The 25,266-nt window shown below is 42.5% G+C and overlaps 1 protein-coding gene across 1 annotated transcript in view; it reads left to right on the top strand.

The window, feature by feature from the left end:
• The window catches only part of PSME4 (proteasome activator subunit 4), a 121,345-nt gene that overhangs the window by 44,496 nt on the left and 51,583 nt on the right, over positions 1–25,266 (top strand). Inside the window, exons 11-21 of the mRNA XM_060249138.1 lie at positions 3,086–3,272; positions 5,388–5,477; positions 5,990–6,054; positions 7,428–7,578; positions 9,223–9,321; positions 9,642–9,711; positions 10,821–10,888; positions 11,802–12,017; positions 15,307–15,464; positions 16,998–17,093; positions 24,607–24,662. Of these exons, the coding sequence (XP_060105121.1) occupies positions 3,086–3,272; positions 5,388–5,477; positions 5,990–6,054; positions 7,428–7,578; positions 9,223–9,321; positions 9,642–9,711; positions 10,821–10,888; positions 11,802–12,017; positions 15,307–15,464; positions 16,998–17,093; positions 24,607–24,662 (1,256 nt within the window). The remainder of the gene's footprint in view (positions 1–3,085; positions 3,273–5,387; positions 5,478–5,989; positions 6,055–7,427; positions 7,579–9,222; positions 9,322–9,641; positions 9,712–10,820; positions 10,889–11,801; positions 12,018–15,306; positions 15,465–16,997; positions 17,094–24,606; positions 24,663–25,266) is intronic.

Here is a 25,266-nt window from a genome sequence, read left to right as displayed (position 1 = left end):
ATTGCTGCCATGATACAGAGTAGCCTGAGAGATTGGGTGGGTGGCAGCCACATTGTCCATAGTTATATAGTCATGGATGCCAGTGCCAACATGTTGACAGCAGTGAAGGCTGCATCTCTTAAAGGCATTGTCTGCCTAGTGCATATGCTTCACCTAATGGTGAAGGATGCCCTTGACTGGGTAGCGTTGTCAGTGGCCACATGGGATGCTGCCACCTTTGAGATGCGGGCCATCTCACTGATGAGGTGCCTGGCCACCCACTTCTTGCACAGCATCAACTCTGTGTGTCTGCTACTTGAGAGGCGGGGGGGGGTGGGGAGCCTGAACACCAGCTCATCCAGAACTTACCCACCTACAGAAACTCCACCTATGCCACGATTGCATGTTTGGTGAAGCAGAACAGCTTCCATCTGGACTCAACCAGAGTGGACAAGTTGGCTTTCCTCAAGGTTAGCCTTCCCCTGCTGGGCTACCCCTCTCTGGACCTCTCAGGGGCTCCTGTTGTTCCCCTGTGTGTCCCCCCATTCCTTCTCCTCTCTGGGTGACTTGACCTGTGGGTGGTACCCTTGGCGCTTTGGTGGAAGGATGTCTGCCTCTGCTGGGTGGGGGTGGGCTTTCTCACCCAACACCTACCTTGTGGTAGGTAGAACTAATAATACAAAACCTACCTCATGGTCACTTTAAATGGAAGAATCTAATTTCCACTTGTCTGGTAGGGCCAGTTGTTGTGGAGTTCTTTTGGGGAGCCCCTGTTGGAAGTCTTTTGTCATGTCTGGATTTCTGTTGTCATGTCTGGATTTCTGTTGTTGCATTACTAATAGTTTTAAATGGAAAACTCGGATTTCTACAGGAAGCCCCTGTTGAAATCCTATTCTACAGAACCTATCTTTAGAGACTGGGGGTGGGGCTGCAAGTGTGGGGGGATGCTTGCCTTGCTTCCAGTGTCTGGTGCAGGGGGGGGGGTGTTCCTGCTCAGGTGAAGTTTCCCTGTGAGTTTCGTGCTACTGAGCCATTCCATAGACTCCTGTAACTGCCACTGTTTTTTCCAGTGAGAGCACAGGGGAGACCTTTTTTGGGGTGTGTTAACTAGGACCTCAGAAATGTAATCCACCACCAAATTGGAGAGATTGTAGAGGAGCAGATGGCAGGGTGGGGTTTTCTGTGCATTTGTGTGTGTAGTTTTCAGGGGGTCCATTCTACATTTTTGAACCTGTGTCTGACATTTCCCTCCAAAGCACTTTCCTGGCTTCACCTTCACTGGTTCTGCTGGGCTTGCAGAAATGCCCCTCTTCAGTTTTAATGAGAGGTTCTTTGGTTTGACATTAGTCCTTTGGAAACAGTGGAGGATGGGGCAGGCACCTTTTTTAGGGGGGCTGTAATTTGGACCCCATAAATCCAATCCTCGGGCAAGTAGAAGAGAGTCAGCTGGAGATATCTGCTGTGAGTTTGGTATCTAGCTTGCACAGGATCCGTTCTATATACTCCTGAATCTGTCCCGGTCATTTCCCTAGGAAACACTTTCTTGGGGGCACCTTCTTTGGGGGGCCGTAACTCAGATTCTGTAAATTCAGTTGTCACCAAACTTGGGCAGGTAGAGGAGAGTCAGTCGGAGATCCCTTGTGAGTTTTGATGTTTCTAGCACACTAGTCTACCATGTCATAAACTTCATGAACTAAACCAACTCATCTAGCATGAACAGATTTCGTGATGGTACATGGTTCGTGAACCGGGCATACGACAGACCATGAACCAAACTGTGTTTTCCCAGTTCGTGGCCTTCCTTAGAGCCTGGTAAATGTCAATGTTAACATTTGCCTTTTGGATGGTGAAAAAGGGCCCTGAACTGTTCTTTCTGCAGCTGAATAATTCATCTTAAGTGAAATCAGATTTTCTTTGGATGAATGGTGTAGGTTGCCCATCATTTTTTCGGCCACTGCAGCTTACCCCCACGGTTTTGCTGTGTTTAGATTTTTAAGGGTTTTTTTTCCAGATCTGTAAGCTGCCATTCTGTCACAGATCATCATCACAAGGAAGTTTATAGCATTTGAATAATAAGAGTGTAAAAGCATTTATGCCAAAGCAAGTATCAAAAATCAGAATACATTTTCTCCCACTAGGACCTGTATTAAAACAGCTAAACCTAGGACCAAATTTTATTTCTTTTTAAGTAAAATTTGGTCCTAGGATTAGCTGCAAATTTCCCAAACTACTGGGCTTTTTCCTTCGTTGTTTTTAATACAGGTCCTCGTGGGGGGGAAGGCATTCTGATTTTGGTGTGTTCATATTTAACATTTCATAGTGCTCAATTGAATAAGTTTGTTTGGAAGTCATTTTCCACCCTGTAACTTTAGATTTCATTCTGTCAAACCTAAAATATACTAATCTAGACTGAGCTTCTGCAGGTAAAGTGCTGTAACATTAATACATTGCTCCGGAAAATGGAGTACAAAGAGGCCACACTGCTTCACTGTTGCTCCGCAGTCATTCTGACCTTGAGTTCTGTCTGCTTCCCTCTTACCTGCTTCCCCACTTCTACTTGTCATCAGGTGTGTGTCAAACTTTCACGTGTTGCTTGAATGGACTTGAACTGTTTTGCAGCCCCTCACAGTGTCTGTTAGTTGGGACAATGCCTCTTTCCCTTGGCACAGCCTTGCTAACTGTTGCACTGGGGAGGCAGTGCTACATCAGGGGAAGACATGTCTTGTGTGCAGTCTGGCCCCTCCTGTTCTTCCCTTTCACTCAATGTGGAGCACAGTGCAATGGACAGAGAATGATCTAGTGGAGTCTAGGCCTCCACCTTCTGCTCAGCCCTACTTGACTTAAGGTGTTCAGTTCTGGAACAGGTTACAACAACAGATCTCCACAGCTGCAGGCCAGGCAAGGTGGGTGGGGAGCTATGCAGGTCACTTTTTCCATATGGACACCATTTGGGCCACAGTGCTCCTTTTTTCTGTGGTTTTGTGCTCACACAGAAATCAGTGGGGTTAGGAAATGCAGCTTATTTGAATGTCTGTAACAGCAAACATATTATAAAAGCTAAAATTCCTTTCTTAAAACTTTCCCCTCCAACCCCCCCTCTCCATAGAACATACCCAGCACTGGAGACATTAACAGAACCTCATCAACTCACAGCCACCTTAAGCTGTGTAATTGGAGTAGCTCGTAGCCTGGTCTCTGGGAGCGAGTCATTTCCTGAAAGCCCAACGCACATGTTACCTCTGTTGATGAGAGCGTTGCCTGGTGTGGATCCAAATGACTTTAGCAAATGCATGGTGAGTATTTTGTTGATGTGTGTTCCAATCTGATGTGGAACATGGTTCTGATTTTCACCAACAGGAGTGTCTGTGTGCCCTCTTGGTTTTCATTGTCTTCCCCGTAGTTCTTTCCTTGGATGTTGCATTCTGGCTCCCCATCTCTTGTCTGCCACTGTTGCTTTCATTAAGATCTTATTCTGGTAGCTTCTGAGTATGGAAGAGGTCATACGCATGCATATATTTCAATGGCTGGTATTGTAGCATAAGCATAATTTAAAATCAGCTTTGAGACTGAAGTTAAACTGTAATGCAATTCACATCATTCAGTAGCTTTTACTAGAGCTGAATTGTTATAAAATTTACTTTTTCAGACTCCTATAACTTTATATGAGACAATGTAATGGTTACATACAAATTCTTATAGCTTATATGTTCCTTCCCATTCTCCTGTACAAGCTGAATAATTAAAATTTCCCTTTTACAGAAAGCCATAGCTGCCTGCTACTTCCAAGCCACAAACTGTATTTTGTTCTTTACCCTCAACCAGGGCTAAATTGTGATTTATAAACTTGGTTTGGAGGATGGAGAATGTTCAAGAATACGTGGCTTGGAAATAATGGCAGACTGTGGATTTTACAAAGAGGAAGTGTTTTAATTATTGAGCTTCATATGAGTGCACAATTCTAAGGATTGTTCCAGTCACATCCATTCTGCTTTCTCAGAACTTCTACTGCAGTGTTTTTGTAACTCATACCTATGCTGTGCCTCCTCACACCCTTTTTGATCTTTGGAACATAATGTAGTGTTTGTAGTATTTGTGTTATTCTCAGTAACGGCTTAACCCATCAGACATCTTGTTTTAAGATTCGTGGTCAAATAAAACAAATATTGAAGATCTAATTCTTAACCTCCTCCTCCATGTGGATCAGCAAACCCAGAAAATGGGCCCAAGTACAGGTGGGGGGAGGTATTTCTGTTCAGACTTAGGGGAACCCTCCAAGTTTGCAAAAAAAACAAAACAAACAAAGACAAGAAAAAGTTAAAATGTAATATATTTAGGAAAGCACCAGCATTTCACAATGCTGCCTTGTGAGATATCAGTCACTATTTTGAAAAGGGGAGGAGCAGCAGCTTGTACGGCCAGGTGAAGTAAAGAAAATAAACTGTGCAAGCCAATGTTAAAATTGTTGAAATATATACATTTATTATAGAAATTCATATAATATACAATAGAATTCACACCATATAATCAGCAAGATTTATACACAATTCATAAGCATCCAGCACTCAACATAAATCATTGTTATCAAAGATTTCAGGTTTTCACGGCTGGTAACATCATTAGGGTTTGTAGAATCTTTCGGGCTCAAGTGCCGTGTTCTATTGGAGAAAGTTTTTCTTCCAGAGGGGAGTGGAGCATGAGTTGTCATTGTGTCCGTTGTCTCCTCCATGTGAACTGGGCAAGCAGTGACAACAGCAGCTCTGCAAGTAGGTGGGTAGAGGAGGAGGGAGCAGGAACCTCTGCCCTGTGAGCTAGGCAGGCAGAGGTGGTAGCAGTGCAGGCAGGCTGGAGACTGGCCAGTCAAGCAATTGGGGGTGGGAGGGATAGCCACCTCATGGGTCTCCTAGTTGCATTTTACTAATCTGGCGATCAAATAAACTCCATCCAAAGTCATCATAAAAGTAAAAGTCTTGGGAGCTGATTTGAGCTTTGATACCTGCTACAAAACCCCCGCAAAACTGTACTTCCCTTTGAGAGAACAGAAGTAGAACAGCAATGAAGACATCATGGAGAAAATGAATAAGAAAACCAGAAAGTACAGTTTTGTCAGTTTAGCTTGTATGATCCTTTGTTTCCCATATAACTGGGGTAAAAGAACCCAACCCTTAAGCATAATACACTATAATTTATAGGGAACAAATGATAGAAGAGAGATCAAGACTTACAGTGCAAATGACCTCATTAAGATTGAAGAATATGTGGAGTATGGCGTGTTAATAGTTCGTAGACAACATTATACCATTTCCCCCCCACTTCTTTGGGTCCATTTGATTCCATTATAATGGCAAGTTAATTTTTCAGCATTCAGTACGTCCAATAACACTGTGAAACTTTTTTGTCTTTCCCATTAGATCACATTCCAGTTTATTGCAACGTTTTCTACTCTTGTGCCTTTAGTAGATTGTTCATTTGTACTACAAGAGAGAGAAGACCTCACAGAGGTAAGATGTTAAATAGTTGTGTAACTCTAGCTTATTTATGGGAAGGGAATTTAAAGGTGGAGCTTTCTCATACAGAAAGTAATTACATAGTAAATTGTGTTTCACAAGGTGCTCAAATTTTAAAAAGGGGATGATGGATCAGGTTTCACAGTAGAGAGGATCATAGTTCAGTGACAGAATACGTGGTTCTGCATGCAGAAGCTTCCAGCTTCCACCTTAGGCAGTAGGGCTGGGTAAGACCAGAGTCCTCAGAGGGCCACAGCCTGTTCAAGTAGATTGTAGTAGGTGGGCAGATTGATTCACAATTTATTTTGCAAAGGTGCAAATTCTGGCAGGAGAAGTGTGAGTAACTGAGAAAACATGTTTTCAAAGGTTTTATAATGATTCTCATAACAAATATAAAATTGCAGATGTGAATTTTCTAGCTGCAGTTTTGGAGGCATATCATATGTCTGAGGTGGTAAAAAAAAGAAAAGCATTAAATATTTCCTCCCTGTGTTTTGAAATTATAGGTGGAGAGAGAACTGTGTTCTGCTACTGCTGAATTTGAAGATTTTGTACTGCAATTTATGGACAGGCAAGTTGTGTTGGGAAATTGAGTGGAGGTGATAACTTTACTGTACTGGCTTTCCTATATATTTCGTCTTATTCTCCCATACTGCAGATCTGTCAAAACTTTTCTCCCCATAGTATCCATGCTCTAAATTCTGTTGATCACAGGCTGTGCTTTCTCTGGCCACATGCAAAGTCTGTGGATATTTGTTTCATTGGTGTTCATGTGTGTCGTAGCCAGTGTTCCCTCTAAGCTGAGTTAGTGTGAGCTAGCTCAGTTTTTTAGTCTCTGACTCACACATTTTTGCCTTAGTTCAGGAAAGATGGCCCCAGAGCAAACTAGTTTATGCAGTAGCCAAATCACTTGCTCACAACTTTAATGCCAATAGCTCATTAAATAGAATTTTTGCTCACAAACTCCACAGCTTAGAGGGAAGATTGGTCATAGCTTTTTTGGTGAGGTTAAGTGCACATGCTTCATAAAGCAGCTTGGTTTTGAGCTGGCATTATATAAGTGTGCTAGATAAGAGTTGCAGAAATGAGGATCAGCAAGGGTCTGTGGGTGCACTTTCTAAAGAAGAGTGCAGCAGACAGGTTTCTTAGGATGACAGAGTTGCTGGAGCCAAGAAGCTGAGCAGGGGTCATATGCAGATAGTGCACCCCAGTCCTTGCCACTTCTCTTTATCTCTCTTCGAAAAAAGCGGATGAGCATCTCATGCCTTCCCTCTTTTTTGCTTTACCCATTCAGTAGGCTGCAGATTCTTTGGAGAAGGAAGCCAAAAAGCAGAATGTTTCAAGCTTCTGTAAGGCTGCTGGTTCCAAGTAGGCTTTTTCCAAGTAGCTCCAGTAAGCTTGATTTCTTGTACTTCCTTGATGTTTTTCAAATCTCTCCTAAAACCAGACAGCATTAGCCTGCAAATAAATCCACTAAAATCAGTAGGCAGGCTTCGCTAGCTTGCCTACACACACCTACAAACATACATACCTGTGTTAGTAATTTGTCTCTCTGAGAGACTTTTATCCTGCTTTTCCTTCAAGGCAATATGTGTGGGTATCTCTTTCTTGTCATCCTTGCAAGAGCCTGTAAGATGGGTTAGACAAAGAGAGCGTTGATTGGTGCATAGTTACCTGGTTTATTTCACAACTGAGTAGGGATTGAATCTTGGTCTCTCCAGTCCAGTGCATGACAATATCACTTTGGTGACTTGGAAAAAAAGAAATAGCTCCCCCCTTGCCCAATTTATCAGGGTGCTGTTCTCTACTTGCTGCACTTGAGTGGCTATTCAAAAGCCTGCCAAATGCATCCTTTGTCGCAGTTCTTATCAAAGTATAGACAAATTAGCAGGAAATTTGTAATTTTTTTTTTTACTGATGGTTTTCTTGATTTTTGTTGTGTAGATGTTTTGGACTTATAGAAAGCAGCACACTGGAACAAACAAGAGAAGAGACTGAAACAGAAAAGATGACTCATTTGGAGAGTTTGGTGGAATTAGGCCTATCTTCTACTTTCAGCACAATTCTCACACAGTGTTCAAAGGAGATATTTAAGGTATGTATAACCAAGGGTGAAAGAGAGTTTTACTTATGGTAATTTTTATAAGATACTAGCTGGTATAATTGTAAAGCATTTATAGACAGACACATGTTTGCACACCTTTTTCTGAAAGGTGAACAGTGACTAGGGGTATGCACAAAAAAATTGGGTTTCTGGGGGGTTGAGGTATATTGAACCCCCCAAAATGGTATTTACTGATATTCCTAAATCCCAATATTGGTCAATAGTCTCCATAGGTTATAATGGAGAATCAGTCTGGGGGTATCTGGACTCTAAGGGGGCTGTTTTTGAGGCAGAGGCACCACTTGCAGGATAGGGCAGGATATAAATTAAAAAATTTAATTAAATTAAAATTGAGGCATAGCTGCTGGTGCCTCTCCTCAAACCCCTCCCCCCAAATTTCAAAATTCCAATCCTGTAGGCCCCAGAAGAAGGTGCTGCCATTAAATGCCCTTTAAATGCCTTTTGCAAGCTTTGCTGTGAGTGAACTTTAAAGCAGCAAGCCTTCTGGGTGAAATAGCTGCATTGGAGTTCACTTGTGGTGTGGCTTGCAAAAGGCATGGAGGGAAAAATGCTTTTCCCCTCTCCATGCCTTGCAAAAGTCCAATCCTGGGCTGGCTCTTTTTTGCAGGTTGAAACCAAACTGCAAAGAAGAGCCAGCCCCAGCTGAGGCAATGTGGAGTTGTGAGCTCCACGTCACCCTAGCTGATCCTCTCGCAGCTTGGAGCTTTGAGAGAGGATCAGCTGAAGTGGCATGGAGCTGGCTTCCAATGCCCTGGCCAATTCTGGGGTGGCTGCTGGCTGTTCTTGCATCTCCATTTAATCTGAAATGCAGTAGGAACTAGCTAGCTCCTTGGCTGAGATGCTTCTCCTGCCTGGCAGTTTAAATGGTGGATGAAAGGAACTCATTGTGCATTTTCTCCTTAGACCTCACTGGCCTTTCAAGGTAGTTCCTTGTGCTTTCTTCCTCTGGAGAGCAAGTATGATGTAAGGGTTAGAACGCTGGACTAGGTCTATGGGAGACCCAGCTTCAGACCCTTACTCTACCATGATGCTCACTTGGTTACCTTGGTCAGTAACTCTTTCTCAACCTAACCTACCTGGCAGAGCACTGTTAGGATAAAATGGGGACAAACTGTGTATACCTTCTTCATTCCTTGGAGGAGAGCTAGGAGTGATAAACATTTTAAAAGCATTGGTGCCCTGCTTTAACCTCTATGGTAAGATGTCTGCTTGGCTTCTATGGTGTCCCCAGGTCTCTGCTTGATTTGTTCAGCTTGTTTGTTTCTAGTATGGGTGGCCAATTTATAGCATGAGTGCCAATAATGGCATGGAGCAACAGGAGATTTTAGCATGCCTAGGTGAGAGCTGGTCCTTTGGACTCAGCTAGTTGGCACACTTTAGCCACCAGTGTGGTAAATAATTGCTAAGTGCTGGTGGGTGAAGCCTTGTTTCTTTTTTACTTTCTGGTGTATCTATGCACTGCATCATGGCCAAGACTGACCTTGAATTAGATTCTCCTTGGATTAGCTGTGGTTTTTGACTACATAAGATTAGATCAGAGAGTATATTTTTTCCTATAGAGCAAACTTGGTTAATCAGTTTACTGCTTCCCCCCCCCTCTTGTTTTGCTCTTAGGCTGCCTTGGAGAAGGTTTTTAATTTTGCCATTTCAAATATATTTGAGACAAGAGTGGCTGGTCGGATGGTAGCTGACATGTGCCGAGCGGCTGTGAAAGTGAGACAGCTTTTTTCCTCTCCCCCTGTCCCTTTCTGGTTGAGATGCACACCAATGAGTGACTGTCATTGTGCCATTTTGCTGGCCCTGGATCTCCTTGCCAATTGCTCTGCCCTCTTATAAGCCTTTGGATAGCAGGTTTCTTTATCCTAATCCCAAATACTTCATCCCCTCCTGAATTCAAGCCACTGAGCACATTCCTAATCATTGCTGTAAAATGCTCATTAAAAATATCCCACAGCAAAAAAAACCCCAAAAAACCCCCTCCCTGCTTGCAGAAATATCTTAATGTAGAATTTGATTCTCTGTGACATTTTCAGTGCTGTCCTGAGGAGGCTTTGAAGCTCTTTGTTCCCCATTGCTGCAACGTTATAGCACATCTTACTCTCAGTAAGTTTCACTGATCTCACTTTGTGTTGTAACAAGGTCATTTTTGATCGAGTGTGAGTTGCCTATTTAAAACAAAGAAGATTTTTAAAAATCAAATTGCTCCCAGAAGATATGGTGTATTTTGTGTTTACAATTTCCTATAGATTCCTGCATTGCTATTAATTCCAAGAAGGTCTGTTTAATTACAGACAGAAAGTATGTGCATGCCTTGGAAACTAGCAGGTTGTTGGAGATGGCTGCTCAGTTCTGTCTTGCTGAGTTTAGCAGGCATAAAGAATTGTTTGGCTCACAGTGGTTGCTGGAAAATGTTTTTATAGGTTATTAATTGGTCTTGCCTTGAGCATCTTAACTTTGCTTTGTTTTAATAGCTGCTTCAAAGATGTGTAACATCACACATGTTTAATAACCCTGTGCTTGTGGTGCAGGCACTTAGCTGCCAGTTCTAGGCTTCTTGCTACATGAAACCATATAAGATGCAGTGGCAAACATGCTACAAATTTCTTAAAGCAATTTTACCCATTATGCAGAGGCAGACCCAGCTTTCCCATTGAATATAGGTTTAATAGGCATCTGCAGTCAGTTACAACTCCCTGTAGGCTGCATATATTTTGCTGCATTCCCGCACAACATTTTTAGGGGTGCACTGAAAGGATTTTGGGTTTGCTTTTGGAAATGTGATGTGTTGATTGGGTGCTTTACTCCCTCTACCCTTTTTTTCACCCATTTTGACTGTCTTGGCATGAGTTAGAAAAAAGTTGACTCTATGGGCCAGCATGAGCAAAAGAGAGGTGTGTGTAGCTGTTCTGTGGTGTCATATAAAATCAAATCTTTAATACAGAAAAAAGTTGCTAATCTGGAGTTGTTGCCTGAAGCAGATATGACTGTTATAGGAGACATCCTGTAGCATGTAAGTTCTCCATGTGCCACTGTGCCTTTTGTATTTTTATATGACTCTTTAGGCCACTGACAAGGTGAGGGAAATAGAAGTGTACGTCTAGGTATTCAGGGGTATTTTATCAAGTTTTTCAGGGATTGCTTTAATCGCTTGAATCTGTCAGACTTTGGTATTTCAGTGTAATAACAATTGGACTGAATTTTTTTAAATCTAGATGATGATGTCTTACATGATGAAGAGTTAGATAAGGAGCTCCTGTGGAACCTCCAGCTTTTGTCAGAGGTATTATGAGAAATACTAGTATTGGTGGGAAAATGAAATGCCACTATGGTTTTTATATTGAAACATCCATGTGACATAGAAGTGAGCAGATTCATTAACTGTAACTGAAAATATCCTGCCTAGGCAGGATGCAAGGGACTGCTGCAGAAAGATCCAGTACAGTGTCCCCAATCCTGCTAGGGACAGCAGATGTTAGTCCTTACTTAGTTACAGAAGGGCTGAAGGAATTGCTTCCTTTGAGTCCCTGTGATTATGATGTCTTGTTAGGTGGGGTATTAGCATCTGTAATATTGCTCCCAGCTCTTCTTGTGGCTGGCCCTACTCAGCATGCTAATGTTGGATTTCTGTGCAGAAATCATGCCACTGTGAGGAACTCCAGTTCAATACTTCCTGCTGTATTCCAAGCCTGTCTTCCATCTAATAAGCATCCTGGATTTTAAAGATCTTTCACTTTGCCACCCTGTTCCTTCAGCTAATTGTGGCACAATATTTTTGAGAAGCTTCTCACAATGTTACAATAACAGTTCGGGCATCTGGTTCCACATATTGGACCTTTGGCAGTTGGCGTTCTGGGCTAAGGGTCTAGTAGGGAGTCAAGAGGCTGCAATGGAAGGGGGAGGGTGATTCTTAGTACTGTCAGTTCTTACAGATATTACTTACAAAGGCCCAGTTGCATGGGGAATGAATGCCTTTTAATTGACCAGTGCAATGAAATGAGAAACCATGTGCATATATTTGCAAAGATTTATGTCCCCAAATATTCCTAAGGAGGGACCCAAGACTGGGGTTCTTGGAGTAAAAGACAGAAAGTCCCGTCTCTTCTAAAACCTCTAATTCCTGCAATGTAGTGGTTTGTTAGTGTCATAGAGTCATTGTCATATATTTACATTTCTGATTTGCATTCTTCAACTAGATCACTCGTGTAGATGGGAAGAAGTTGCTGCCGTACAGTGAGCAGCTTGTGAAGGTTCTTCAGCAAACCCTCCACTTAACCTGTAAGCAGGGTTACATTCTGTCTTGTAACCTACTGCATCATCTTCTTCATTCTACTACACGTATCTACCCCACAGAATACAGCAGTGTGCCAGGTGGTTTTGACAAGCCTCTTTCTGAATACTTTCCTATCAAGGCAAGGATTTCAATTTATTTAGGATTAGACAATTGAACTTTTATTAAAAAAATAAGTACTAAATGATTATTCTTTTATTTTACTCGAAGGTGTGTCTCCATTCCAGTGGCTATGGAAAGTGTAATTGAAAGATGTTATGAATGTGGATGTTTGCATTGTCTATTTTTCCCAGTAGTTTTTTATATACTTTTCATACTGTTTCTAGCCTGCTCTGTCTTGGTGCAATATATGAAAAATCAAGAGTAAAAGAGAAAGCTTTATTATTAAATAAATTAGTGAGGTTCTTGATAGACAATTGAACTAATTGTCTAGAAATGCTTTGGGTCGAAATAGAGGGCCCAAAAGGAAATTTAACTATGGGAGTTTGTTATCGCCCACCAAATCAAAAGATAGAGGACGATTATAATATGATGGAAGGATTAAAGATAGCGGCTAAATGTAAAAACTGTGTCGTGATAGGTGATTTTAATTACCCGCAGATTGATTGGGTCAATATGTGTTCAGGTCGAGAGAAAGAGATTGAGTTTCTTGATGCTCTCAATGACTGTGCTATGGAGCAGATGGTCACAGAACCTACCAGGGGTGGGGCGATCCTGGATTTGGTCCTAAGTCATGCCCAATACTTGGTGAGAGATGTAAAAGTGATCGCACCGCTTGGGAGCAGTGACCATAACGTTATTGATTTCACCATTTGTACAAATAGGGAGTTGCCCCAAAAGACCAGCACAACCACGTTTAACTTTAAAAGGGGTAAATTCTCTGAGATGAGGCATGTGAAGAGGAAACTGAAAGATAAATACAGTCAAAACCCTTGGAGAAGCTTGGAGGCTATTTAAAACTACAATCCTAGAAGCTCAGATAAAATATATACCACAAATTAGGAAAGGCACAAACAAAGTAATGGAAGCTGTAAAAGGTAAGAAGGACTCCTTTAAGCAGTGGAAAGCTAGTCCAAGCGAGATTTATAAAAGGGAACACAGGCTGTGGCAAATCAAATGAAAGACTGTGATCAGGCAGGCAAAAAGGGACTATGAGGAGCATATTGCAAAAAACATAAAGACCAACAATAAAAATTTCTTCAACTATTTTAGAAGCAGGAAACCAGCCAGGGAGGCAGTGGGGCCCTTGGATGACCAAGGAGTAAAAGGATTACTGAAGGAGGATAGGGAAATGACTGAGAAGCTGAATGCATTTTTTGCCTCAGTCTTCACTGTGGAAGATGAAAAGTGTTTGCCCGCTCCAGAACCACTAATTTTGGAAGGGGTATTGAAAGACCTGAGTCAAATTGAGGTGACAAGAGAGGAGGTCCTTCAACTGATTGATGAATTAAAAACTAATAAGTCACCAGGTCCGGATGGCATACATCCAAGAGTTCTGAAAGAACTCAGAGTTGAACTTGTGGATCTCCTGACAAAAATATGTAATCTTTCATTGAAATCTGCCTCCGTTCCTGAGGACTGGAAGGTAGCAAACGTCACCACCATCTGTAAAAAGGGTTCCAGAGGAGATCTGGGAAATTACAGGCCAGTCAGTCTGACTTCAATACCGGGAAAGTTGGTAGAAACCATTATCAAGGACAGAATGAGTAGGCACATTGATGAACACAAGTTATTGAGGAAGACTCAGCATGAGTTCTGTAAGGGAAGATCTTGCCTCACTAAGCTGTTACAGTGAAGGAGTGGGGAATCAAAGCCAGTTCTCGCAGATAAGAGTCTGCACACAACCACTACACCAAATTGACTCTCAGGGTTTCCCCCCCTTTTAAAGAGTTTTTCTTCCAGGATCAAGGACACTGTTCAAATAACTATAGAAATTTCCAGTTCACTTGCTGATTTCCTCTCACCTGACAGAAATCAGCCTGTGGTCCAATCTTGGAGTAACATCCAACAGGTTCTGTGTTTGTGACATGACATGCATAAAACCTGTGATGTTCAGCTGCAGTGGTTGCAGTGAATTTTCAGGCACAATCTGGGGTGCTAGTATTTGACCTATAAAACCTTTAATGTCCTGATGATAGCAACTGACTTGTCATATGGGCTTGCAACCTCACATCTTGAGATCTTCTGGAGATGCCCTGCTTCAAGTGCCAAATTCTGTGAGACTGAGCTGGGCCATATTTTCTCTATATTTGCCTCTGTGTTTTGAAACTTTCCCAAAAGAAGCGTGACAGAACACTACACTAGATACCTTAGGAAGGTAGTGATTTTGTATACTTGTGACTCTGTGCCCCCTCCCTAGGGTTGCCAAATCCAACCCCAGAAATATCTGGGGACTTTGGGGGTGGAGCCAGGAGACTTTGGGGGTGGAGCCAGGAGACACTGGGGTGGAGCTAGGGGGGAGGGGGAAAATGGCGCTGGGGAGTGTGGTGAGCCGCCCCGCAGCTGCCGCCTCTTCTCCGCTCGCCGTGGCTGCTCCTCCGAGGTGGGCTCAGGCTGAGCCCATCTCGGAGGAGCAGCCACGGCGAGCGGAGAAGAAGCGGCAGCGGCACGGCGGCCTCGCCCGCTCCGCCTCTGGGATGGAAACGGAGGGGGGTGTGGAGGCGGGCCGGGGGCGTGGCGAGCCGCAAGTCCGGGTCCTAGAAGGGCCCGGATTCGCGGCTCGCCATGCTCCTGGCCTGCCTCGCCCTCCCCTTCTCTGGTTTTGCCTGCTCCTCCGAGATGGGCTCAGCCTGGGCCCATCTCGGAGGAGCAGCTGCGGTGGGCGGGGAGGGGGCGGCAGCGGCGCAGCGCCCAGGATCAGGCGGCTCGCCATGCTCCCCGCCTCCGTTTCCCCCCCTCCCCCCGCTTCTGTTTTTTGGGGGAGTGGGGGAAGAGGGTGGAAATCCTGGGGTCCCCCGCCAGGGCGGGAGGGTTGGGAAGCCTACCCCTCCCCTTATGATATATTTTGGATTTTACATTTATCTCATTCATTTTATTATCTTAGCCACTTTGGTTGGATTTAAAGAAAGGTGAGAATTTCAAAATAATATTGGAGCTCTGCCTAAAAAGAATCTAATAATAAACAAGCCCTTGAATCAACTACAACTCTTCTCACCAGTGAACTGTAAATATTTCCAGTTTAATTTCCAATCTTTTCTGGAGGGTTTATCTTCCCAATGATCAAAAGCAGACTGTTGTCAATTTGAGTGAATTTTCTTGTGAGGAACCTGCCTTACTAACAATGTATGATGCAAACCTCTGTTATCTACTATAAGCACTAATATCCTTGTAGTTGAGAATTTGAGTTAAATAAGGAACACCCAGGTATTTTCACTAAATGCAAAATACACTTTCTTGTTCTGTGCTTGCAGGACTGGGGTAAACCCGGTGACTTAAGAAGTCTCAACATCCAGTGGCATGTTCCTTCAGCTGAAGAGACAGCGTTTTCTTTCTACCTGTTGGATTCTTTTCTCCAGCCAGAGCTTGACAAGCTAGCACATTATGCAGATGCAGATCTTGAAATGTCCAGGTCAGTGGTTGCGTAGTCAGTAATGATGCTTTACTCTGAGTTGATTGGCAAAGATTCTTCACATCAAACTGGCTGGCAGCTTGCAGGTGTGTGTGTAGAGTTTTTAGAAAGTAAAACAGAACTTTTTTATAGTGAGCCAGGTGTTTCATGTACAGCTCTTTACAGCAGCCCTGTAAAGTAGTCCCGTGTTACTGATAGGGTGAACATATTTGCATGTTTTCCAATAGCAAAACCCACAAAATGTGCAGGGGAGGGAGGTCCCATCTGTCTATCAATTTCTCTCATCCTCCATTCTTCCTTTTCCTCTGCCAGTCTCTCAATAACCTCTTTCTTCCCCAGTCTTCCTCCTGCACAGAGCCCAAATCAGCTAGGGTTTGTTTTTTTTTTGGGGGGGGGGGTAGAGTTGAGCCATAAAGTGCATCCTTTTTGCTTCCTGCTTAAAGCTTCCTGCCACTGCTGATGGCCTGACAGAGGGGAAAACCTGCCTTAACCCCTCCCCCACAGAGGGGCAGCAGTAAAAGGCTTTTAGCAGGAAGTGCAGAGGACATGCTTTCTGCTTCCGCGCCCCCTCCCTTTCCCCTTTTGATATCAGGCTGATTGAGAGTTGCTGTCTGCAAGTGATGCAGTTGCACCCCTCCCCCGCTGCCTCATCTTTCTCTAGCCTGGTTTCTGTCCTACTGCCTTTGCTTTTTCCCCTTTAGTTCTTTTAAAAATACTAATACAGGCTGTGATTGAGCAAGATCTCAGTCAGCATTTCTTAATCGGAATTGTGAGGATTGTGCAAAGTAGACTTTGCTTTTCCTTTTTTTTGATGGGGGGCAGGGTGCTTAAAAACAACTTTTTTAAAATTAAGATTTTTATGTAACCTAGGGTTCTCATGTATCTGCAGAAAAATTCCCTATTTGTTCATGGCCCTAGAATGTGAATTTTTAAAATATGCTTTCTAGGGCAGTTGTTCAGAATTAAGCATGTGATGAATGCGTACAGCTGGAGTGGAGGGTATATCTACTTGGCAGGGCTTTTTTGTATAAAAAGCCCAGCACAAACATATTTGCATATTAGGCCACACCCCCTGACACCATGCCTGCAGGAACTGGGTTCCTGTGAGTTCCTGCTCAAAAAAAGCCCTGCTATTTGGGATGACCCAAATATGACCCAGGAGTTCCATGACTGAATTTCCTGTGTTTTTTAAAACACAGTTGAGGGTGGAAGGTTTGTGTGATATAAAGAAGGGCTGCTGTGTTGATGAAGGAAGGTTTAACTCTCTCACTCTCTTCCCTACTTTGCCAAAGCTGCTAACTGCTCTGGGAGCAGATACTTGGGAGCAAGGGAGGAATTTGCTTTATATTTTGAAAGCAGAACTGTGGAGGAGAAAAGCACAAGCTTATGTCTTCCTTGATTTTTTCTCCCAGATAATTGCTTAGTAAACTAGGGATATGATTGTACAATGCAGTAGTGTCAGCAAAGAAACATGGCTCTTTATTTACCCACGTGTATTTTAAAGGCTGAAATAGATTTAATGTTTGTTTTCAGAGATGACGTGCAGCAGTCTCTCACTATAGTGCACAATTGCCTGATTGGGTCGGGGAACATTCTGCCACCTCTGAAAGGAGAGAGAGTACCTCACCTGTACGTAAGCATTATCCTGTATAGATAGAAAATATAGTGTCTGGGAGGAATCTTTGCAGGCAGTACTGTGTAGCTTGTGTTGAGTGCTGTCAGCTTGGAAATACAAGTAGTCAAATCATCCCAAAGTCAAATATACGCCTGCTTATCCTTGTACTCTGATGCTCTGCTTTACCAAAGTGTTGTGCTACACACTGCCTCCTGTTGTCAGGTACAAGTCCTTAACAAGGATTTGTTTCAATCTTGCGGTTCAGTAACAGTTTATTGACTTTCCTAATAATATTGTCATTGCTGATGACTGTCTAATTGTCCCAGCTATATTCATATATCCACTATTCATTCCATTGTTTTGTGCAATCATATATGCATTTATGTATATCTATTCATGACTGCACTAATCCCTGTATTACAATGTCAGTATTTACTAACCTTTAAATATATTCATTATATTTGTTTCTATGGATTTGTGTAGACTAGGAGTAGTAACATGTAAGGCCATAAATGAGTGCAATTTATTTTGGAAAGCAAGGGCTTCTTGTCTCCCTGGCCAACTGAAAATGTCTGCAAAGCTGGAATGCAGCCTTGGAGAAGAGTAACACCATGGTCTGGGAGCTAATTCAAATATTTTTGAATGAGAGTTAGGTTGGAGAAAATATGAGCTATTAGCCTGTAACCTATATCTGGACTGGATTTTTCTCTTATTGTCAGTCCGGCAAGACAAGAGTCTTGTTGTCCCTGTGAAGCCAGAACCAAGTTTCTGCTAGGAATGTATGATTGTATATAACTTTCAATCTGTAAAGAAGGATGGTGAGAAAGAAGAAGGAGATTCGGGAGATTTCCCTGGAGATACTGAGCACATGACAGGTTCATAACATTGAGTTTGTTAGGTTCATAACATTGTGGACAGCTGTGCCAGTAGCAGCCGTTAAACTCAAAAGCTGTTTTCTTTCCGTTCACCACTGCAAACCCATCTAGGAAATACTTCCCAACCTTACATTGCCTCCCCCTTAACTTGTGTTGGATTTGGATCTTTTCAGAGTGCTCCAAGTAGCAGAGCCACTGAATCGAATAAGTTGAAAACCTCTTTGTTTCCCTGTGATAGTGGTCTGGAGGCGGAGTAGCCACTGAGAGCGGTGTCAGAAAATTAAACTTGTACATGGCTAAACAGACCCCTGCCAATGTGAGATATTGTAGGGGGTCTATACTGAGACTGTCCTGGGTTGTCATAGTCATAATTTCGGTTCGGTACAACGTACAAGCCTGTTCCAGAATGTTCACATCTTGCTGGCAATAAAAAACTAATTCTTTTTGGAGATCAAAAGTTTTAGATTTGTTCTCCTCGTGCCATTTTAAGAAATCCTCCCTTTCTTTGGCCATCATCTGGTCTACCCTGTAGTATTTGGGCTCTGGTAAATGTCCCACATAAGACTGATTTTCCTCCGTGTTGAAAAAATGAGGAAAATAACCCTTACTCTGGCAAAATCCTAGAGCTTTTGGCAGCTTTAGAGAGGGCCGTGGGAAGATGGTTCAGTGAATCGATGAATTTTATGTCGAGACTTTTCATGCACATTAGCTTTCCCCCTAAGGCTACCAGTTCGGGATCCAACCTCTCCTTAATCAGCTGCTTAACAATAAAGTAAGAATCGTAAGCCTTGGAGTTATGGGCAATGATGGTAGTATGATTAAACTGCTTTTGTGCGGTAATTGTGTTAACAAACTGACACACACACGTTTAACCCCTGAATTCCCAAGATTTACCACTGGCTTGCCATTTTTTATCTTCCCCTAAGGCTTTAGCAAAAACATAATTGGGCTGATGCACCCCATCTACATTGTCTTGTGTGCATTCAAAATCATAAAATATGTATTTTGATGAAACGTGAGGCTGTTTCAGAGGTTCTAAATAACACAGCTTGTGGAAATCTTCACTATCCTCCAGCTTCCCACCACACTGTCTACAGGCCCTCCCACCACACTCTTCAAACAGGTCTTCGTAAGACCTGCATTTTGTACACCATGCCCTGGAGGGACATGCTGTTTCATCTTGGGGTGCCAGCTCACCATGCCTCTTAAAACAAAAGTCGCTGCTACAATACAAGCAGCAGTTGGGACATTTCTTAGGCCTCCCTAGGATTGTTTTATATTCTGCAGTGGAACACATTCTACAAAATTGAGAACAATTACGGTAATGATTGTATAGAGTGTGACAATTCCTGCAATAATTCCTAGCCCCTAAAAATCTCCCAATGTGAAGAACACTATAAAAATTTTCATGATGTAAAAGCATAAAATGGGTCTCAGGATATTTCAGGGGCTGTGTTTTAAATATACTCCATCCCTTATCAGAACACAACACAACATGGATGTTCACTTTTAAATGTTCCTCAACTGTTATGTCACTGAGACCCACATTTTTCTGATCAGACCACCCTAATTCTCTGTGTAATTTTCTAGCTGCCTCTAACAGGATTGCGTCAGAAGGATCCCCCGCTCTTTTCATTACATCCATGAGCCTCGCAGTGAAGCAGAGATGGTTGTTGTAATCGGAAAAATCTACCAAAAACGACTCTTTTTTTCCAATTATTGAACTGTAAGGGATAGACTTGATTTTACGCCGAGCACCGTCCCTCGGGGGTTTTGAAACGGTCACAATTAAATGCAGTGTGTCGGTGCTGAGTATTTCTCTATTACTTTGTAGTATATTTACCACAAACTCCAGAAACTCATCCGTGTTGAGCTGGTCCTTCTTTTTCTTAAAGGAAAATAATGGGTTTTGTAGACCTTCTCCCTGTAGCTGCATTCAAACAAAATCTCCTATGCCCCCGCTAATCTCATCCAGAACATCCTGAATCTCCCTCGTTAGCACCTCCAAGGCATGAACAAAGGAACGCACATGCTCTAAATTGACACAGCGAAATTCCTTGCTGGTTACCAAAGATCTAAATCTTTCATAGGGCCTCTGCCACCCCCTCATACATTCCACATAGACTTCAGGAGGTGGTGGGGAGGCTGCACCATGTGGATCCCCCAACACCGCCTCTCTCTCCTCCACACCATTGGGGCTAGCAGAGACTTCGGGAGGTGATGGAGAGGTTGCACTTCTCTCTGCGGCTCCCTCTCCAACCCCATTGGGGCTAGCAGAGCTTGCTTCCTCATCTTCCTCTCCCCCCACCTCATCAGCTTGAACAGACAACAGATCTGGAGAGCCCATTGCCCCTTCAGAGACATTGTTGGGCAGAGGTCCCCCCCCCCCAATCCTGTATAGGGCGATCAGCACAACATGGGTACTTTGCATAATTTTTAATCAGTTCATTCTCATAGTTGTCAGACAGCTTGGAGATCTTGTTGGAGACAACATCATGAGCCTCCCTGGCTTTCTTGATAAGATTATCTTTCTCTTTCAATTGTTGTGTGAGTTTGAAAAGAGATTTAGTGAATTCCATCTGCTTTTTAGGTTGATCGCCGTCGCTTATCATGCCGCCTTCGTTGGTTCTTGCAGTGTCTGTTTTTCTCTTATTAGGCTTAGGAACCCCCTTCTGGCCATTGGTAGACACAGAGCATTTCTTTTGAGGAATACCATCACCCTGCATCGGCATTGCAGCTTGTGATGTTCCTGGTACAGCGTTTGGAAAAAAGCATACATAGATGGAGATCAGAAAACGTGTGGTGGTCATATAAAACAGTTCAGTTGTATTGGGCAAAAGTACATTAAACTTGTACAGAAAGTTTTAAAAGATGATTATACAGTTTAAGCCTAAATTATTTTTGTTAAATATGATGCTACAAATAACCAACGAGAATTGTGACCAGTTGATAATACATATGATAACTGCTGCTAGAATAATTTTGCCAAACAGTGGAAAAAGAAGGATGTACCAACTATAGAAGAAAATACCAGAAACAGCTGAAATAGACATAATGACACACATTCTAAATGATGAACCTGAGCAGGAAGTGATGGAGAGTCGGACTCCTTTCTATGAATGGATAATGAAGAAATGAAAATAGGACTTTTTCATAGCGTGTTAAGGTGTGGCAAAACATTATTCTTATACCTAGTTTAGAAGTTTACCACCTAAGGATTGAAAGAGAACAGAGACATTTATTGTATCAAGAAGTTTATCTTCTCAACCCTCAGTCCCTTCCCTTTTCCCCTTTTTCTCAATTTTACACTGTATATAGTCAAAACTACAATAAAACTTTTTTGAAAAAAGAGATCAAAAACACTTCTCTACAAGAGGCCGTCTGATGTGTCTTAAAACATAAGAGGCCATCAGGTCTATATAAAAGGCCATCAGGTCTATATAAAAGAAAGGCCATCAGGTCTATATAAAAGAAAAAACTTAAAATCTGTTGATAAAACCTATCTATAAGAGTCATGCACGTATTACAATGTTGTAAAAACTAATCAGCTTTAAGTGCTAAAATCTTTTATACACAGTCCTTAACTGAAACATTCAAATTCTAGTAATGTCCTCCCCCCAAAAAAAGTCTATACAGCTCTCATTAGTTTCCTCATCAAAGGCTCCTTAGTAAGCTCAAAGGTTAGTAAGTAAAAGGACAGGGAGTGAGTATAAATGGGCAGTCTTCGCAGCGGAGGATGTGCTGCAGGGTTCAGTACTAGGTCCCATGCTCTTTAACTTGTTCATAAATGATTTGGAGTTGAGAGTAAGCAGTGAAGTGGCCAAGTTTGCGGATGACACTAAATTGTTCAGGGTGGTGAGAACCAGAGAGGATTGTGAGGAACTCCAAAGGGACCTGTTGAGGCTGGGTGAGTGGGCGTCAACGTGGCAGATGCAGTTCAGTGTGGCCAAGTGCAAAGTAATGCACATTGGGGCCAAGAATCCCAGCTACAAATACAAGTTGATGGGGTGTGAACTGGCAGAGACTGACCAAGAGAGAGATCTTGGGGTCATGGTAGATAACTCACTGAAAATGTCAAGACATTGTGTGATTGCAATAAAAAAGGCCACAGTGTGCGTGTGTGTATATATACATAAATTTTTTGGCCACTGTATGACACAGAGTGTTTTACAGAGTCCCAGAGATTTGTATCAACATGCAACCTGATGTTAAAGGGACATATTGCTGGTATTATGTTAGCTGTGTGAGCTCTGTTCAGTTTAATTCCATCGTTTTATCCATTGGGTATGTCTCCTCTCCAAAACATGTCTGTTAAAATAGTTGCTTGGCCGATTCCTCTTTTTTCCCATAGGAAATATCTGGCATTCACTGGTGGGGTGGATCAGGAGGTCAGTTGCCCCCATAGGAATCATCTGGTATTCATTTGTGGGTGTGGGGTGTGTAAAACATTACATTTGTTACATTTACATTTGTCTGCTGGTGTAGTTAACCCTGTTTTTAATAAGACCATGCCTACACAGCTGCCCTGTGACCTTTTAGGACAATTTGCAGGTCAAAATGATGTTTGTTTCACAGCAATAATATAAACTTGAAAAGCTCTACCATGTTTGTTTGTTTTAAAAGCTGTGTTCCAAAGCCCTTGGAAGAAATCACTTTCTATGAGAACTCTTTTTGCAAGGAGGTGAGGTGGTTTAGGCTTTTGGCAGCAAAAAGAAATGAAAAATTTTAAAAATGTTCTTTGCAATGAAATATGAGGGGAAACTAGTTATTTAAAAAACATGAAACCAACAGACACATCTCTGCACATCTGAAATGCTGTTAGGTGATTCATTTTGTGCCTCAGTGGAAGAACTAGTCCTTTTTCTCAGTAGGGTGGGCAAAATAGTGGACCTTCATCTGTGAAGAACAAAAAAAAAATTGAAAGTTAGAATCTCCCGTCTGGAGACTGGCAACCACCCTGAGTGCAGGCAGAGAACAAGAGGCTGTTTTCTTAATCATCTGAGAACAGGGCTCTGAAGATGCTAGAAAAACAGGATTTAACATGGGAAAAGGGTGAATAAGAAATTGTAGGTGCTTGCAATTAATAATTAATGGGGCAGAGATAATAGAATGGGGGGGCAATACTAGTCTTGCACAAAGATGAACATCACTTTCCCCTGTAAAACAGTTTTTTCCCCAAAGCACCAGGCCTTGGATTCAGCGGGAGTTCACAGGAGCGCAGCTCCTGAACCTTTCTGAAAGTTCCATCTACCCCTTCCCATCTTGACCACTGAATAGTAGGTGCAGCTGCATAACAATACTTTAAAGCCCTTTATGGCCTGGGACCTGCCTACCTTCGGGACCGTCTCTCCCCACATGTTCCCCAGAGAGTGCTGAGATCGGGGTCTCAGAACCTCCTTATAATCCCTGGGCCAAAGGAGGCCCGTCTGAAAGCGACCAGAGACGGGGCCTTTTCGGTCGCAGCTCCCTGTTGGTGGAATCAGCTCCTGGAAGAGGTGAGGGCCCTGCGGAACCTTGAACAGTTCCGCAGGGCCTGCAAAACAGCCCTCTTCCGGTTGGCATATAATTAATTGTTATCCGAATGCCTGAATATTCAAATCTCGAACAACAGATTATTGAATACTGGAATGTTGAAGAATTGATTTAAGGAAAGGTAGCATAGTACATATTGAAGTAAGTTTTATGTGTTTTTATGTATTTATTGTATAATTATGAATGTATTTTAAACTGACTTTGTTAGCTTTTATGTTGTAAGCCGCCCCGAGCCCACCTCGGTGGGGTAGGGCGGGATATAAATCGAATAAAATAAAATAAAATAAATAAATACTGGATGAGCTCCACTACCTATTTTTCTACAAAATGACCCTGCAAAGCACCACTTTTGCAGATGCACAGATGCCCAGCATTAGAGATGCCAACCTTCAGGTGGGGGATCTCCTAGAATTACATCATGTCTGGTTTTGAAAAACTCTCCCATTGCAAACACAAACCAGTGCAAAAATAGCAACCATTTTACACACACAACAGTCTCTCTCAACAAATAACTATGGGGATGGCAAACCAAGGATCTAGGATTCAGGCAAAACTCTATGGTTTTACTGAGCCCCAGAGAGTTGTGTCAACATGCAACCTGATGTTAAAGGGACATATTACTGGTATAAGATTAGCAGTGTGAACTCTGTTCAGTTTAAATCCATCATTTTATCCATTGGGTATGTCTCCTCTCCAAACTATGTCTGCTTAGAATTGTTGCTTCTCCACAATTCTCTAAATAACATCTGTTGCAAAGCAAGCCTTCCTGAAACAATATGAAGCAGGGCTACCCCAAAAGCATTGGCTGTCCCCTCTTTTATTTCCCCATAGGAAACATCTGACATTCATTGGTGGGGTGGATCAGGAGGTCAGTTGCCCCCATCAGGGCAGTTGCCTCAGTTCCCATAGGAAACATCTGGTATTCATTTTGTGTGTGTGTGGGCTGTCACTTTGGTATGCAGCATGATGATTATAAGGTACCCCTTGATGCTGCTGCTGTTTTTAGTCTTCAGGCATTTTAACAGTGACTAATGCATATATGAAAAATTGATAGTAATGTCACATTCATGGCATCATGTTTTTTTGTTTAAGCAGCTTGTATACATTGTGTGTTCTTCAGGGTTCCAAGTCTGGTGTCTTTAGAAGAGCTCAAACTTTATACCGGTATTGACTATGGTGAGTTAGCCCCATTTGTTAGATAACTGAAGAATTGTTTAAACTTTGCTGCTCCATTAGCACAGAATGTTGTTAGTCTCTTGACAAGATGCTAGCTAACACTTAGCTACTTCAGTGTGCCCCTCCAATCCTTTAAGGGCCAGAGATTGGCTTTTCAAAAAATGAAAGTTGCCATTCTTAGGATCCTGAATTTTGTGCGATTTCAGTGTTTATCTTGGGCAGTTATGGAGAATACACAGCCCTGGTAATTATTGGCTTTATATTCTTGCAAAGCTCCTGCTTTGTGTAGCCCAAGCTTAACCTGGTCTCATCAGATTTTGAAAGCTAAGCAGAGTTGGCCCTGGCTAGTATTTGGATGGGATTCCTCTAAGGTTGTGAAGTAAAGCCAGGCAATGGCAAACCATCTCTGAATGTCTCTTGGCCTGAAAACCTGAAGTCGACTGCAATGATGGCACTTTCCACTACCACCATTCTTGCAAAGAAATTCATTTCTAATAATGTGCCTGGTATTTTCAGGCTTACAATGAGTTTTCGTTTTAATACTACAGTAGATAAAGTACAGGGTTAATGTAGTTCCCAAGACTCTTCTGCACAGTTTATGGAT

Source organism: Heteronotia binoei, chromosome 1 (assembly GCF_032191835.1).
Source record: "Heteronotia binoei isolate CCM8104 ecotype False Entrance Well chromosome 1, APGP_CSIRO_Hbin_v1, whole genome shotgun sequence".
NCBI classification, from domain to species: Eukaryota; Metazoa; Chordata; class Lepidosauria; order Squamata; family Gekkonidae; genus Heteronotia; species Heteronotia binoei.
This window is presented reverse-complemented; position numbering and strand designations above follow the sequence as displayed.